At 44.1% G+C, this 13,959-nt stretch overlaps 1 protein-coding gene across 4 annotated transcripts in view; it reads right to left on the bottom strand.

Annotated features, from left to right (window-relative positions):
- Nucleotides 1–2,594: 2,594 nt before the first annotated feature.
- LOC135394165 (uncharacterized) overlaps nucleotides 2,595–13,959 on the bottom strand; it is a 163,267-nt gene continuing 151,902 nt past the window's right edge. For all 4 annotated transcript variants that reach the window (XM_064624740.1, XM_064624738.1, XM_064624739.1 and 1 more), the window contains exons 4-8: nucleotides 12,190–12,286; nucleotides 11,200–11,322; nucleotides 6,675–6,855; nucleotides 6,207–6,390; nucleotides 2,595–5,283 (exon numbers count right to left, since the gene is read on the bottom strand). In XM_064624740.1, coding sequence (XP_064480810.1) covers nucleotides 5,150–5,283; nucleotides 6,207–6,390; nucleotides 6,675–6,855; nucleotides 11,200–11,322; nucleotides 12,190–12,286 — 719 coding nt within the window. In that variant the 3' untranslated portion in view covers nucleotides 2,595–5,149. The remainder of the gene's footprint in view (nucleotides 5,284–6,206; nucleotides 6,391–6,674; nucleotides 6,856–11,199; nucleotides 11,323–12,189; nucleotides 12,287–13,959) is intronic.

Below are 13,959 nucleotides of genomic sequence, written 5' to 3'. Positions count from 1 at the left end.
TAAACAGGAGTGTAAACGTTCCATGTGACGTATTACTACGAGCCGTGTTCCGGAAAAAGTGGGTCCCTGGTTGCGTGGGCTGAAATAATGGTCCCGCGGGGTTCCGTGCGTTCAAAAACACAAAAACGTGCTGAAAAATTCAGGAATTTAAGCACACGTATGCTTACATTCCTTAAGGGTTTATAAATGAGTGATGTTTGCCGCATCTGTTGCCAATTCAAGTTTTCTATTGTTAAGTGTCATGATGACCGATGAGAAATGGGACTCTATGGACTCAATGGGGCTACCAGGAATGAGGTAGAGTATCGTCCCTGGCGATGCTCCCTATTCATCATTTCAAAATAAAGTTGTTGTTTGACCGATGAGCCATCAACCAAATGTGAGCGCATCTTCCTTAAGAATTAGATGTGGTTCATTACATCATGGACGCATTGAACACTCTTAAAAGTAATAGAGGTAAAAATTTTATATGCGTTTTAACTCTAAAAGTAAAAGATACTGAATAACCTCTCGTAGCGTAAACCAGCGTTGACAATGCGTTGCACATCGGGATGCGGTCGGTTGCCAAGATCGAAAGTGTGCCAAAAATGCACTGAAATTAATTCACAAATCTGCTCTTTCTCTGCGCTGTCTACGCGATAATCTTTGTGCACAGATGCTTACGAAACAGGGTGCGACTACTTCGACACGCGGCAGAAACCTGAAAGCATTTCACTGACACAGTGCACACGGAACCGTCATATGCGTTACCTGTTTACGGGTTACATCGAACGCATGGTGATCGTGTAACTTCTGCGGGTGATCATGACGCTGCATGTAACCACTGGCCACAAGAGGGTCTCGTGTAAGCTCGTCACCCATTAGATAACCTCTACAGCAGGAGTTGTCCGTTTTCAGAGGCGATGTGAGAAGTGACCGGTTTAAGATGTGTACCTTTACTTATTTTTTACCTCTACTAGAAGTGAAGGTTTTAAAGGGAGACATCGGAACCAAATGGATTTCAAGCTTGTGGTATTCCCACTGTCATTTACACGAACTGAACACAGTTGTGAAATATCTCACTTGAAAACGAAGGTGGAATCATAGAAACGACTTTTGAAGTTTCAAAGACTGGCTCCCACCGAACGTCGATGGAGGTAGTTCTTCCTTTCTCTGCTGGGCCAACGTCAACGTGCATTAGTCATACCATTCCTGGGCTGTTTTCTGAACCTCAGGGTAGCAGACGGATCCCCAACCTTCGTTCATTGTTTTGTTCTGGCAATGTAATGCAGCGGCTACGACAGGCGCGGTATACTAGTTATCCGCTCCATTCAGGGTGACGTAAAGCGTTGGATTTCAGAAGGGAACGTTTTTGATACCCCTCTCCACATTCCTGTTTCGGTTTGATTGCTCGCTCATTTGAGGCATAGTTCGTCACACGAGAAAGAAACAAAGTTGATGGCAAGTGTACTCTGGATGTTATGCACCAACTACGATGTGCAGCAATTTTTTCACCGATCGTTCCGAATCAGGAAAAAAGAATCATTCTTCTACGCGTCGTACTTCGAGAACATACAGGTCCGTGAACTGAATCTCGAGCAACGCGCAGACGTCCGAGTTGCGTCCATTCCCATTGGCAGCTGTAAGCACGTGACTCCTCGTGCGCTGCCTCACTGGCGGCGGCAGCGAGGGCCGCGATGTCAGAGCTGCATCAATTTCGGTATTCACGGTGCCCATTTTCTCCGCTTCTATTACCCTCTTCGCTGTGGAACTTTCAATGCAAGTTCACATGCACGCAAGGAACCGTCTTTAAGTTTTTCTGGGATAACGTCGAACGACAAGTCGCAGCCCTCTTTAAGCTCTCGACAATGTACCATTTTCATATTTGCATAGCGGCGAAATATTGAACATCGCATCCCCCCCCCCCCCATCGTAAACATGGTGATACTTTTCGGACAGGCACGTCGCATGGGAAAGTAGCAAGCGAAGAATGCGGGAAGAGTCGTCAAATGTCGGGGCCGCAAACGTCCATGTAACCTTGATACCGATTATCGCCCCCCCCCAATTAATATGACATTCGCTTGCAGGTGGCTGCGCATGCGCTTACGCTTACCCGAAAAAAGTCAATTAATTTTGCTCGAAAAGTTAAAGCTCAGTTATAGCCCCATTCTCCACCACGTTTCCCTTGCCGCTTGCGCTTTTCGCTGCTTTTTCCCTTGCCCTTAAATGCGAGAAATAAAAAGGAACTCTTGTTCTCTCTCGCAGAAAGGCACTTTGTGATGGTTCGAAAAAAAAAAAAAGAAAACGAAACAAAACACGAACAATTTTCGTACTTATCTAGGTGGTGTGGGGTATAAGTACGTTCTTCGTGTAGTATTGCGTCATTTGCATAGTGTACACAGATAAGCGTTACACTTGTTCTTAAAGTTACATTTAAAAAGAGAGATAAGTTAGATTTAAGTTCAACCGAAGTTACATTTAAAAACAAGTTACACTTATACAGACGGAATACGTATTTTAACAGAATACGATACATGAAAGAGAGAACACGAACCAGTATTTTTCGTCGTGTTTCCCCCCAGCAGTATTTGGGACAGTATATCATCGGGCAACAGTATATTTCACCATAGTTTTATTAGTTAGTGGCTTTTACGTGGCTTAATTCACATGGTTGTTGCATTGCCAACTGTATAGGATGGGACAAGCGCAATACTTGGCCACTTAACGCTTCAAAAGCAGTACTGCATTCGCTATAAAAACGAGAAGCAGGCACACATTACTTTGTCTCCCTCCACGGCACTCATTAGAATGCCGATCTGAAAGGGGGCGGCCGTTTCGAGCTTAGCTGTCATCGGCACAACGTAGGTTTTATAAGGTTTATATACATGGTTTGGTTTATATACATGGTTTTGTAAAATCTCCTAATAATGTGTTTGTCATCGGGCTTTAGTGTACGGTCGGTTTGTGACTGGTTTTCTTCTTGTCAGCGATAAACGAAGGTGATTCAATAAATAACCAAATTAATAACTTTTTTTTGCGAACAATGAAAACAGTCATGAAAACAACAGAGAATAATCGAAACCAATTCTGGGAAACAATGTGTCATTTTTCAACGTAGTCTCCCTGTTCATCAATCCAGGTGTGCATCGTTTGGGAAGCGCCTGTATTCCAGCCAGTGTTGTACATAGCGGCGCTACTCAAGTGCGCCGCTACCGTATACGCTACTGCTTTCAGTAGTGGAGATCCCGCTACATTTTAAATTGGTACCTGAAAAAGTATTTCCGCTACAAATATGAATAGTGGCGGACTCTTTCTCCGGTACCGTTACCTTTCATAATATGGAAGACGTGGAACACAGAGAGAGAGAGAGAGAGAGAGAGAGAGAGAGAAACGAGATAACGGCAAAGCAGCAGAATTTTCAAATTGTTATTCCTTTTAGTTACTCGTTAATCAGGCAGGTTCATGTGACGGTCTTACTCAGTTTCACTAACTCTCATAAGCTAAGCGCTATCGAATATTGTTTTATTCTGCACATTTTTAACTTTTATTTTTTAGCTCACATTTCCGAAACGAACCAGGCGAACCTATAGTTTCCGTCATACAATCAGTTCCGTGAGTAGTATGAGCGTGTTGATAGCGCATTTCAAACAGAGTTTTGCAACTTTGTTGTTCGATACAAATAAACAAAGCGTCGTGTCTTTTGGAACAGGAGTCACGAAAATATATCGGAAACTCAACGAGATATCGCCATGGTCATTGCACTCCAAACGTACCACCGACTTTGCTTGTGTGTGTGCCGCAGGTGTAGAATTACCTGGCAAGATAGAGTTATGCTTACACATGCTGCCGAACGCGATCTAGTTATTTTCTCACATTAAACACGTTACAACAGCAACAACTTTATTTTATGATGATGATTGGGCAGTTTCGTCGCAAGGGGCGATAGGCATGTTACACTGTGGGTACGTGAGCCATAGAAAATGAAGAAATAATATTATTCGAGCATGCTTATTAATGCTTTTTGCACACTTGCTTCTTGACGGTACAGAGGCGATTAACTTTAAAGCAATTGATTGTTTTGCTTGATGTTGTGTCTATAACACAACATAGAAGAAACGAAAAAATGCACTTCCCTCGCAGGAATATAGAGCTTGGAATTTTCATTAAAGTTTTAAAGTTATTCATTGAATCACCCTCGAACTTCTGTAAAATGGCTCGGTAAACTTTCTCTCGAGTTACCGTGCTCATTGCGGCTGGTGGCTGAAGTCATTATCCAATTTCTAGCACCTTTTGCCTCCTGTTGCAAGACGTGATAAAAACATTATTATTAAAGTTAGTGTTAAAATTCTGGAGATTTTTTGTTAAGTAACTGATAACAGCTGATCACGGCGATGTCGGTGCGTACGTGAGAACAAAGACACAAGAAACACAAGGCAGTTCTGTCCGCCTTGCGTCTTTAGCGTATTTGTTCTCAAGTACTTAACCGTGTTCCGAGGACGAGCATAATTTCCGACCTTCGGCTCTTGCCATGGGTAATATCGTTCGAAAAATGCGAGCCATGGCTCTTCCGAATTCCTCTCTGTCCGGTTGGTGGCGCCCAGCGACTTATGCAGGCCCCTCTACAACTCCCTAACGAAGTGCTTGGCGACATCCCCTATAAACTTTCTTGGCTGTACACCCCCAACAGTGGGGCCCTTGCTAAGTCATCTGTGACGACACGTCGGTACTGATACGTTAAGCTGTTATGACGTAACTGCAGTAACCTCCCCTCCAACTTTTTACTACTCCCCCCCCCCCACCCCCCGTGCCCAGGATTCTGAGTAAACCACTGATGCCGCTAGAGGCGCCACCATGCGGACACACATCCGAACGAAACCATGGATGCCAGTTTTCGAGAGGTATTGCTCATGGACATAACTGTATAGGTCGAAAATTAAAGCAGACTCAAATACAATCAAAATCAAGCTCAATCAATCAAATTAAAGCAGGTAAGTCGAAATTTTAACGGTCTTTAGCCCTGGCAACGTGCACAAATATTACAGAAACGACGAAAAAAAAAAAACACCAAATTTTGTACCCCTCCCTCATCTCTAGAATGGCTTAGTAGAGCTCCTTAGAATATAAATATTGCATAACAGCTCTGCACTGCGAAGAAGTATTTTCGTTTGGCTTAGTATTGCTTTTTGGTTATATGCTCCTCAAAGAACCTCGAAATGATGTGGTTGAAAATAGTTGGGAACTTCTTGAAGGCGAAATGAGTTCCTTGTTTGAAGCAGACCACTTCTGAGTTTCCGTGCGGTAGCCCTGGAAGAAGTGAAAGTACAAATTTATGGTACAATCATTATAAATGCACATGACGCATAACACTATCACGCATACGTACACTCCTAAAACAAAGTTTCAACACAACGCACGCTGAAGGCCAACCATTGTACAGAGTGATAACTCTATCACTCTGGATTTGTGGAAAGTGCGGGGCGTACGCCTTTTGGTGACAATTAACATTTCTGTATAAGTGTCACAAAAAGGCTTACGTCTCCCGTTTCGAACAAATCAGGGGAGAGAACGATGTCACTCGGGGTGATGGTTGGCTAGGAGTGTGCTATGTGGTGAAGTTCATTTTTAAGAGTGTACGACATGAAGAGGTGGATATTGGGGGGGGGGGGGGGGAAGAAAATATCATTTTTAACGCAGAAAATATTTTCCGTTGTGTAAGGACGACGATTGACGAAACGATTGACGAAAGAGGTGTAAAGGAGCATGCATGTAGGGCCCCTGGAACAAGAGCGGCGATCCCTCCCCTTCTGGCGTGTTGTGACGTCTGATCATATGATCACTTTTATTGGCTGCCGAGAACGAACATGCGGCGCCAAGTACAACGGCAAAGTTCGCGATTTCTGATTCAGGTTCAGATTTATTTTTCATCCATACAGATACAGATAAAGGAATACCAAAAAAAAAAAAAGAAAACAAGAACAAAAAAACAAGCAAAAGCTGTCTCGGAGCTTGACGAGTTCGGGCTTCCACAGATTTTGGTCAGATACGCGCAAAACGTGAGGACAACTGCGCGAAAAAACAAAAGAAAGAAAAGACAACGGGTATTTTTTATTTGGTTTCTCTAATGCTTCGAGGTTTCGCACAGTCACATTTTGTACGCGACATCGACGGTGAAATTGCAATGGAACGCAACTAGTTTTGTGAAAAAGCTGGGGCAAAACCTCACTCACCCTTCTGAACCAATTCTGCTTCCCGGTCATCTTTCCCTTTGTACATCCACATCTGTTTGGCTGTAACACCTAACATGGCTGCCATTTCGTTGCTCACCGCACAGTCTATCAACTTGTCCTTCTCCCCAAACAGCATTAGCATGGGGATATTTCTTCGTTTCAAATCCCGCACCATGGGTCCTGCCTAAGGTAGGTTCAGTTAAGTAACAGTTCAGCTGCGTTCAGCTGCTTCTAAACTATAAAGAGGGGCAAGCACCATGCGTCCCCTTTAGCCATACTCGCAGCCATGGAAACAGCCCCAGCAACACCGAATATCCTCTGGATATACGAATAATGTCCCAACGGATTCGCACGACCGATGGATATCTGAATGATATCCATCGGACGTACGAATCCGTCAGGACGTTATTCCTACATCCAGGGGATATTAGGTGGTTTTGGGGAGGCGGCCGTAGTCGTAATGCTTACCTCGTCGTATTTTGCATGCATCATAGTAATCATGGAGAGAATAGTTCCCTTGATCTGGTTGTTATTAGGCTTCCCAAGGACGCGAACAATGTAGACTGCCAAGTCGCACATGAAGCGCTGCAACCAGGGAACACGGAACCATGCGTCGAAGTTCTTCATAATCCAGAATGGACTCAGTTGCCTGAAATTACAGAGGAGACCCTTTTTCTTGTTTTCCATCACATCACATCACACAGGAGATATTTTTAATCTGTGCGCTTTTTTGGTCGTGCAAATACATTTTGTTAAAGGGACGGTCGCATCCGTTCCAGTCGATTTAGAAACATTTTATTCCCCCTTTGACCACTGACCAAGGCATCCAAAACCCCACGCGAAATAGTCGCGCAGTTTGGCTGCTATTCGATGTAATGCATGACGACAGCGGACGACTGAAAGTATGCTGGAATTCCCTCTCTGAAAAAAAAAAAAAAAGAGGTGAAAATGTCATTCCCTACATCACCAATCAGAGCACGGCCTTGAGAAAAGGGATGCAGCGGCTATGCCACCATCACGACCTACTCGTGGTCGTGGCCACCATACCGCGGCGGTGATGCGGGCGTTTGGCGAGGCCCTCACTCGTCCTGTTAGGGACTGACGTCACGCTGATGTCGTTGTCGCTGGAGCCTCCGCAGTTGCGGAAGCAGGGCTATTCTCGAAAATTTGTTTATTTAATATCGAAGCTCTTTTTGGACGAATAAATTTGGCAAGTAGATTGTCGGCGGATGACGCACATAGGGCGTCTATGCTGATTCGCTCGGAGGCGCTCAGTGCGGATACGCCGTCAAGGAGCTGGCTCGAATGAGTATGAGAACTGGCTCAGATCCGTTCGCTCTGTGTTTGGATATTCGCTCAGAGTCACCTCCGAGGCAGCTCGCTTCGCTCGGAGCCGTTGGGAGACGAGCTTGCATATCCTTCCCACAATTCCTGAACTAGGAGATGAAGGCTATCTTGAAATTTTGAAAATTTAAAATATTTCCATCTAGACCGTCTAGACCTCCTCAACACCCTAATCACATTGTAGAATTAGTCATAGGTGCTTACATTTTGCCCTGTTGCTGGTGTATTGAAACATATCGAATGACTTTATGTGACGCATGCTATCATGCAAAGTCTGCACTTCTTCAGACACAACAACTTGGAACAACTTGTACAGCATGGGACAAAAGTTTACAGAACACGGCACTGCCGTATTTCTTAATCGGAGCGGCCGCCTGCTAGGTACCAAGAAGAAGTCGAATAAGAAACGAGTGACCGGCTATTCTACCCACTTGTCAATATGTGTGTCCGGTCTTGTTTACTGCTAGGGTGTCGCTACAATGGAAAAATGCGCCACCCCGGTGTTCCGTAAACCTTTGTCCCAAGCTGTACAACCTGGAATGGAATGGTGGTCAAAAAGGAAAAGACTAGGAACACAAATCCAGAAAAACTGTAAAGGTACACAGAAGCGGATGACCATAGGACGAGCAGGCAAGCTAGCTGGTGTTGACTTGATGTTCACATTGCCTTGAGTTTGAGGAAAAACACAGGATGAACACAGTCTTGTCCTGTGTTCATCCTGTGTTTCCCCTCAAACTTAAGGCAATATGAACACCACATCACAGAAGTGGAACCTTAGAGCAAAGAACATGTGGCAAAAGACAGGAAACGGAGAGAAAATGACTACACAACAGAATTTGGGGCATGTGATTAGAATGACTGTCCATGATACGCAAACAGTCCGGTTCTTTTGTTACGAAGTGATAAACAGTGCCCTGCGATGAGCACCAACTGGAACCAGATGACACAGCGGTACATTCTGCGCAAGCGAATTGTCGTTCTCGCTCAGTCGCGTTGAAGTGTAGTCGCGTATGGAAATTTCTTTTCTTGTTCCCGACCGATCGGTTTCCGGTTCCATGACGTACTTTCGATCAGCTCGGGCTCCGCTCCCAGCAAATAAACATAAAAGCCCATGGTGGTATCTGTTTCATATAAATGGGTTTCTGGATGCGGCCGTCCCTTTAAAGGAACAACAAAATTACACTTTGCATTCATCAAAACCCTGCTTCATTTTCAAGAGGCCAATTAGGAGTCTCCGAGCGAAACGTTGTCGCAGTGCGCAACCTGATCAACAAAAGCGCCCTCAAAATGCAGCTATACGCGGTGTGACGTGAACTCCTGGCCTGATCTCCCCGCCTGACGTAATCATATCAGTGTGACGTAGCATTAGCTGAGAGCGCCACAGCCGGGATTTAGCACCAAGTAGTGATGGGTGATAGTCATCCAAACGCTATCGATAGTACTATGGATGGTTGAGATGACTACTCATTTAACTATCGATAGTAAGCTGGACACAGTCCAAACCCGCTTGCTGCAAAAATGTAGAAGTCACTGCTCCAAGTTGTATATCAATCTAATCAAATACCTTTAATTATAGTTGCACAGTATTTATATTTTTCAAATGGTTTCGGACCCTTACCATGAAAAAACTGATTACATAAAACACAGGAACTGTTCCGAAAAACAGACGGGAACCTCTGTTCTGCTTAAACCAACAAAGCAGAGAAAGAGATCTCGTGGATTGTTGTGCACTACACGTATGGTTAACATTAATCAGAGCTGTCGCATACGCTGTCAAACTATCATTAGTTTATGTTACCGTCATGGTAATACGGGTTTGCGACAATTAACGACCACTAATTCCTGCTCAGAAATGCCCACTTTATAACATATTGTACATGTATAATACTCCGATATTTCATATTTCATGAACTTTATAATTTATTTCTCATGATCATATTTCGTTCGTTCTTTCCTTTTTTTCCCCCTTTTTTCCCCCGGAGAGGTAACAACCAATTAAGAGCGAAACACGGCAGTCGAACTACATGCGAAAAACGAGAATTCAGAAGGTTTTGTTTCCGATGGAAATATGTTCAACTTTTAAATTGCGAGTGACTAAACTGTCGATAGTTCGCATGAGCGAAACGCAAATTCAGACGGTTTCGTTCTTAAAAGAAACATTAGTAAATTTTTCAATTCGTAGTGAACAAAGTATTGAGAGTTTACAGTAGCAAAACGCGAATCCAGAGAGTTTCGTTTTCAAAAGAAACTTGCTCAAATTTTAAATTTGACTATTGATAGCCTGCAGGAGCGAAAAGCGAATTCAGAAGGTTTCGTCTTGAAAAGAAACATGCTAACATTTTAAATTCGCAGTGAGCGAACTATTGGTAGTTTGCAGGAGCGAAACGCGAATTCAGAAGGTTTCACTTTCAAAAGAAACATGCTGAAATTATAAATTCGGAGTGAATAAACTATGGAAACTTTGTAGAGGAGCGAAACGCGAATTCAGGAAGTTTCGTTTTCAAAAGAAACCTGCTGAAATTTTAAATTCGGAGTGATGAAACTGTTGATAGTTCGCAGGAGCACAACTTAAATTTAATTTCGGATTGGGTAAGCCATTGATGGTTTGCAGGAGCGAAACGCGAATTCAGAAGATATCGTCTTCAAAAGAAACATGCTAAAATTTAAATTTTTTGTGAGCAAACTATTGGTAGTTTGCAGCAGCGAAACGCAAATTTCGAAGAAAGTTTCCTTTTCAAAGAAAGAAGCTAAAATGTTAAATTCGGAGTGAATATTTCGTAGTGAATTGGCAAATAAATAAAACTCATACTGTGTGGTGTGCTGGATTGGATTGGCTCAAGCGACGTGAAGCTCGGTGAAGTGCAGTCACGACACTATCGATAGTCCGAAAAACTATCGCGATACTATCGAAATTCCGGTTCACTCGATAGATGAACAATCGATAGTCAAAAACTATCGACAGTATCGAATGTTTCGATAGTATCGCCCATCACTAGCCCCAAGCGATTACCATTTGTTTGGGATGAAGCTCTCCAGAAAGATGTTCTGCAGTGGCTACGACAACAGACGACGTGTTCTCTGTCAATGGAATTAAAGAGTTGTCACGGCGACGGTGGCGGTGTCTTTAGATGCGCACGGTGAATACTTTGAAAAAGTGACGTAGTTTGGTGCATCGCGAATTTTCCATTGTGTTTAAAGAAACAAAAGTCTCGGTCAACCTTGAACGACCCTTAACCCTTTTGAAGGAGCAGCAGGGCTTGGTCATTCTTGCGTGATGAGAGCACGCTACTAGAGGAAACTTAACACTGCCACCACAAGCGGCGCTGACGGCAGTGCACAGGAGCCCCCCTCCGAGAAGCCGAGAGGCCCTATGAAAGTATCGGTATCGGTAACTTTGCAGGATCGTGTGACCATTAATTTGTAACAGAAGCACTTGCTTCGCAACTAGTTTTAAGAAGTAACGCGATTACTTCTTCGTTAGCGAAAAAAGTAGCGATTAACTTGTAACGGCGTTATGTACAACTAAGCCGCGCTTCGTCACGGTACCAGAACTCACACAGGAGTGTGTTCGAATCCGATAAACGACACTTGGAATCTTAGAATGCAAATATAGAATTAGTTGTAATAGTTGGAATGGAACATTACTTACGCTATTCTGCGGCACCCTGCTGGAGCAATAAAGACTAAAGACCTCACTCGGATATCGGGATCATGCACGGCAAGTCGCAAGATCGGATACATTGAACTGCTATGTGTGACGAACATGTCAATTCTGAAACGAAAAGCACATGTGGTCATTAGGAGGGAACTTTGCCTCGGTCATATACCTAGGAAGATCACAGGACAAAGAGGTCAGGTGACTGGGAAACGCCTGCGAAAAGCACTCACTCATCAGAAATGATCATGGCTTGAGGGGGCTGATTTTATTACGTAATAGCACCGCGAAGAAACTGTGGCTATATTGAGCTACTAGTGGAGCTCTATATCCACTGGACTGGTACTTGAAACGGTACTTCAGGAGGCATTTTAAAAACTTCGGTTTCGGAAACGTCGTCCTTAAAGGTTCGAGCACCTGAAACCAAAATCGTTGCATACAAAACGTAAATGTTGTTCATTATATGCATGCCCTAGCTGTATGGCTTTCCGGCTACTAAGATCATTACGCCTAAATTATAAAGGTTACAGAATAAGGCATTTACAACCGGTACAGTTCCACGACATATGTATGGTCGTTTTGCACTGCGGTGGTTATTTCGACTGTGGCCAAAATATGTGGCACCAGCAGGTTAAACCTTCTGCACTGCACTGTAGAGACATATTGCTCGAGTCTCGACATGTATCGGTATATTGAACTTTTTTTTGTCGGCAGCTACAGGGTACTCCCAGCTTTATTTAAACAAAGCTATTGCTCTGATTTTCTACCAATATTTACACGGTGATTACCGTGATCTGACAGACTTGCAGTCACAGAACTCCATAGCATGACTCAACTATATAGACGGGGTGGGAGCTGATGAATGAACAGGACGTCGTTAACCATGGGTTAACTATGGGTCCTAAGGCGATTTCCTTGCTTACCACCCTCTAGTGCCAGCCCCAAATGCGGGAAAATTTCAAGGTAAATATATTCCATGCTTACTCCTTCAAGTTGATGGCTGTCAGGTATTGCTTCAACAGGTCCGCCTTTTCTTCGACCGAGTGCCAGAAGCTTTGGGTTTCCATACTGAAATCAAGATCTGAAAAATAAAAGAATTTTTGTGAAATCTACAAGTTACGTAGGTCAAAAAAGAAGAAGAAGAAAAGCCGACATGCTTTTGAAACTCAATATATATCTTCCAGTCTATCCGGGAAATACAGGCCGGGTGTTTCACGCAACGTGTCACAAAAACGTATTAAAAAATGGACTTGTCCGAATGTTACGGGATCAATGGTTTTTCTCTTTGGCGAACTTCTGCCACGACATATACGAACCCGTTGGTCAATTTTGGGTTGCGAGAAATTGAAGTTTCTTAACTGAATTCTGAAATGTACCAAGTCAATATCACGCTTATTTGTTGGAGCACATAGAAAGAGCATATTATATTTGCCCATTGCATCGCAAGATACATTCCCTACTACAATGGTAACAGCCGCAAAAATTTGCGAAAGCTGTTGTTTCGAGACGCGCGCATTGTCGACCGCGCTCAGTTCTCCGTCCGTCAATACAAGACGCAGTGGAAGAAAACGGACCCCTTCACTTCCCTTATCCATGCTTCTGCTGATAAAGGCAGCAAGGCTCGAACGCCACAACTATACCTGAAACAACAGTGAGCAGGAAACGGGGTGATACGGGTCACCGTTTGCTTGCACCGCTCCTTAGGTTCATTTGACGGATAACTGAGCCAACTGAGCTCGGCCGGCCAAACGCACGTCTCGAAATGACAGTTTTCGCAAACTTTTTTCCAGCTATTACCACAGTAGAAGGAAATGTGTTTTGTCATGGAATGGGGGAGTAAATCCAACACGCGCTTTCTGTTGCTGGCAAAAAACAAAAAAGAAAAAAGAAAACAAAGAAAACACTGGCTTGGGAAATTACGGCGTTCAATTCAGAAAATTTAATTTCTCGCGATCGCAAATTGATGAAAGAGCCCTTATCTCCCTGCAAAAGTTCGCCGAAGATAAACACCGTTGATACCATACTTTTAAGTCAAGTGGATTTTTCAATATATTGGCCGGCCGGCGGTGCCGGCTGTGCTGTCTGGGGTTTTTCCTGGGTTTTCCTCAGACGCTTTCAGACATATGTCGGCACAGTTCCCCAAGAAGTCGGCCCAGGACGCACATTTCCCCAGGGCGTCAGTCGTGACGTTGCCCACATACGTGAGGCCGACAACGGCAAGCCCCTTCACCACCACCCCCACCACCACCACCAATATATTTTTGTGAGACATTCGGTGAAACACCCTGTATAACCTCTAAAACTAGAAGCTTCGATACCTGAAGCACAGTTCGCGAATCGCAATGAGGCTTGCGCACTGACGTTACGTTTGGTCACGTGACCGCATCGGGGTCACAGTAGGAGGGCATTCCATGAGCCGTTGTGGTCGTGCAATTACAAGAGGACATTGCAAAAACACACGCTGCTGCTTCGTTCGGCACGCAGTATGACGCCTTTGACGCATCCCCATGTTTTCCCATGTCACGTGACTCAAAGGCTGCGCGTGACGTCATGGGCAGGAGCCTCATTGAGATTTTGCGCATTTCATATCCGATAGTATCGCGAGTCGTGTAGGAACCATAGACTGGTTCTGTTTTTCTCTTTCTTTGGCGACGGAGATATGATGTCGTATCGGTTGTCCAGAGGTGTTTCCGTTCACTGCGTTTACTCAGGAACCTTTCTCGATCTCCTTCCTTCCTTCCTTCCTTCCTTCGA

This window comes from Ornithodoros turicata, chromosome 5, assembly GCF_037126465.1.
Source record: "Ornithodoros turicata isolate Travis chromosome 5, ASM3712646v1, whole genome shotgun sequence".
NCBI classification, from domain to species: Eukaryota; Metazoa; Arthropoda; class Arachnida; order Ixodida; family Argasidae; genus Ornithodoros; species Ornithodoros turicata.
Note: the sequence above shows the minus strand (reverse complement) of the source record. Positions and strands in the feature narration are given on the sequence as shown.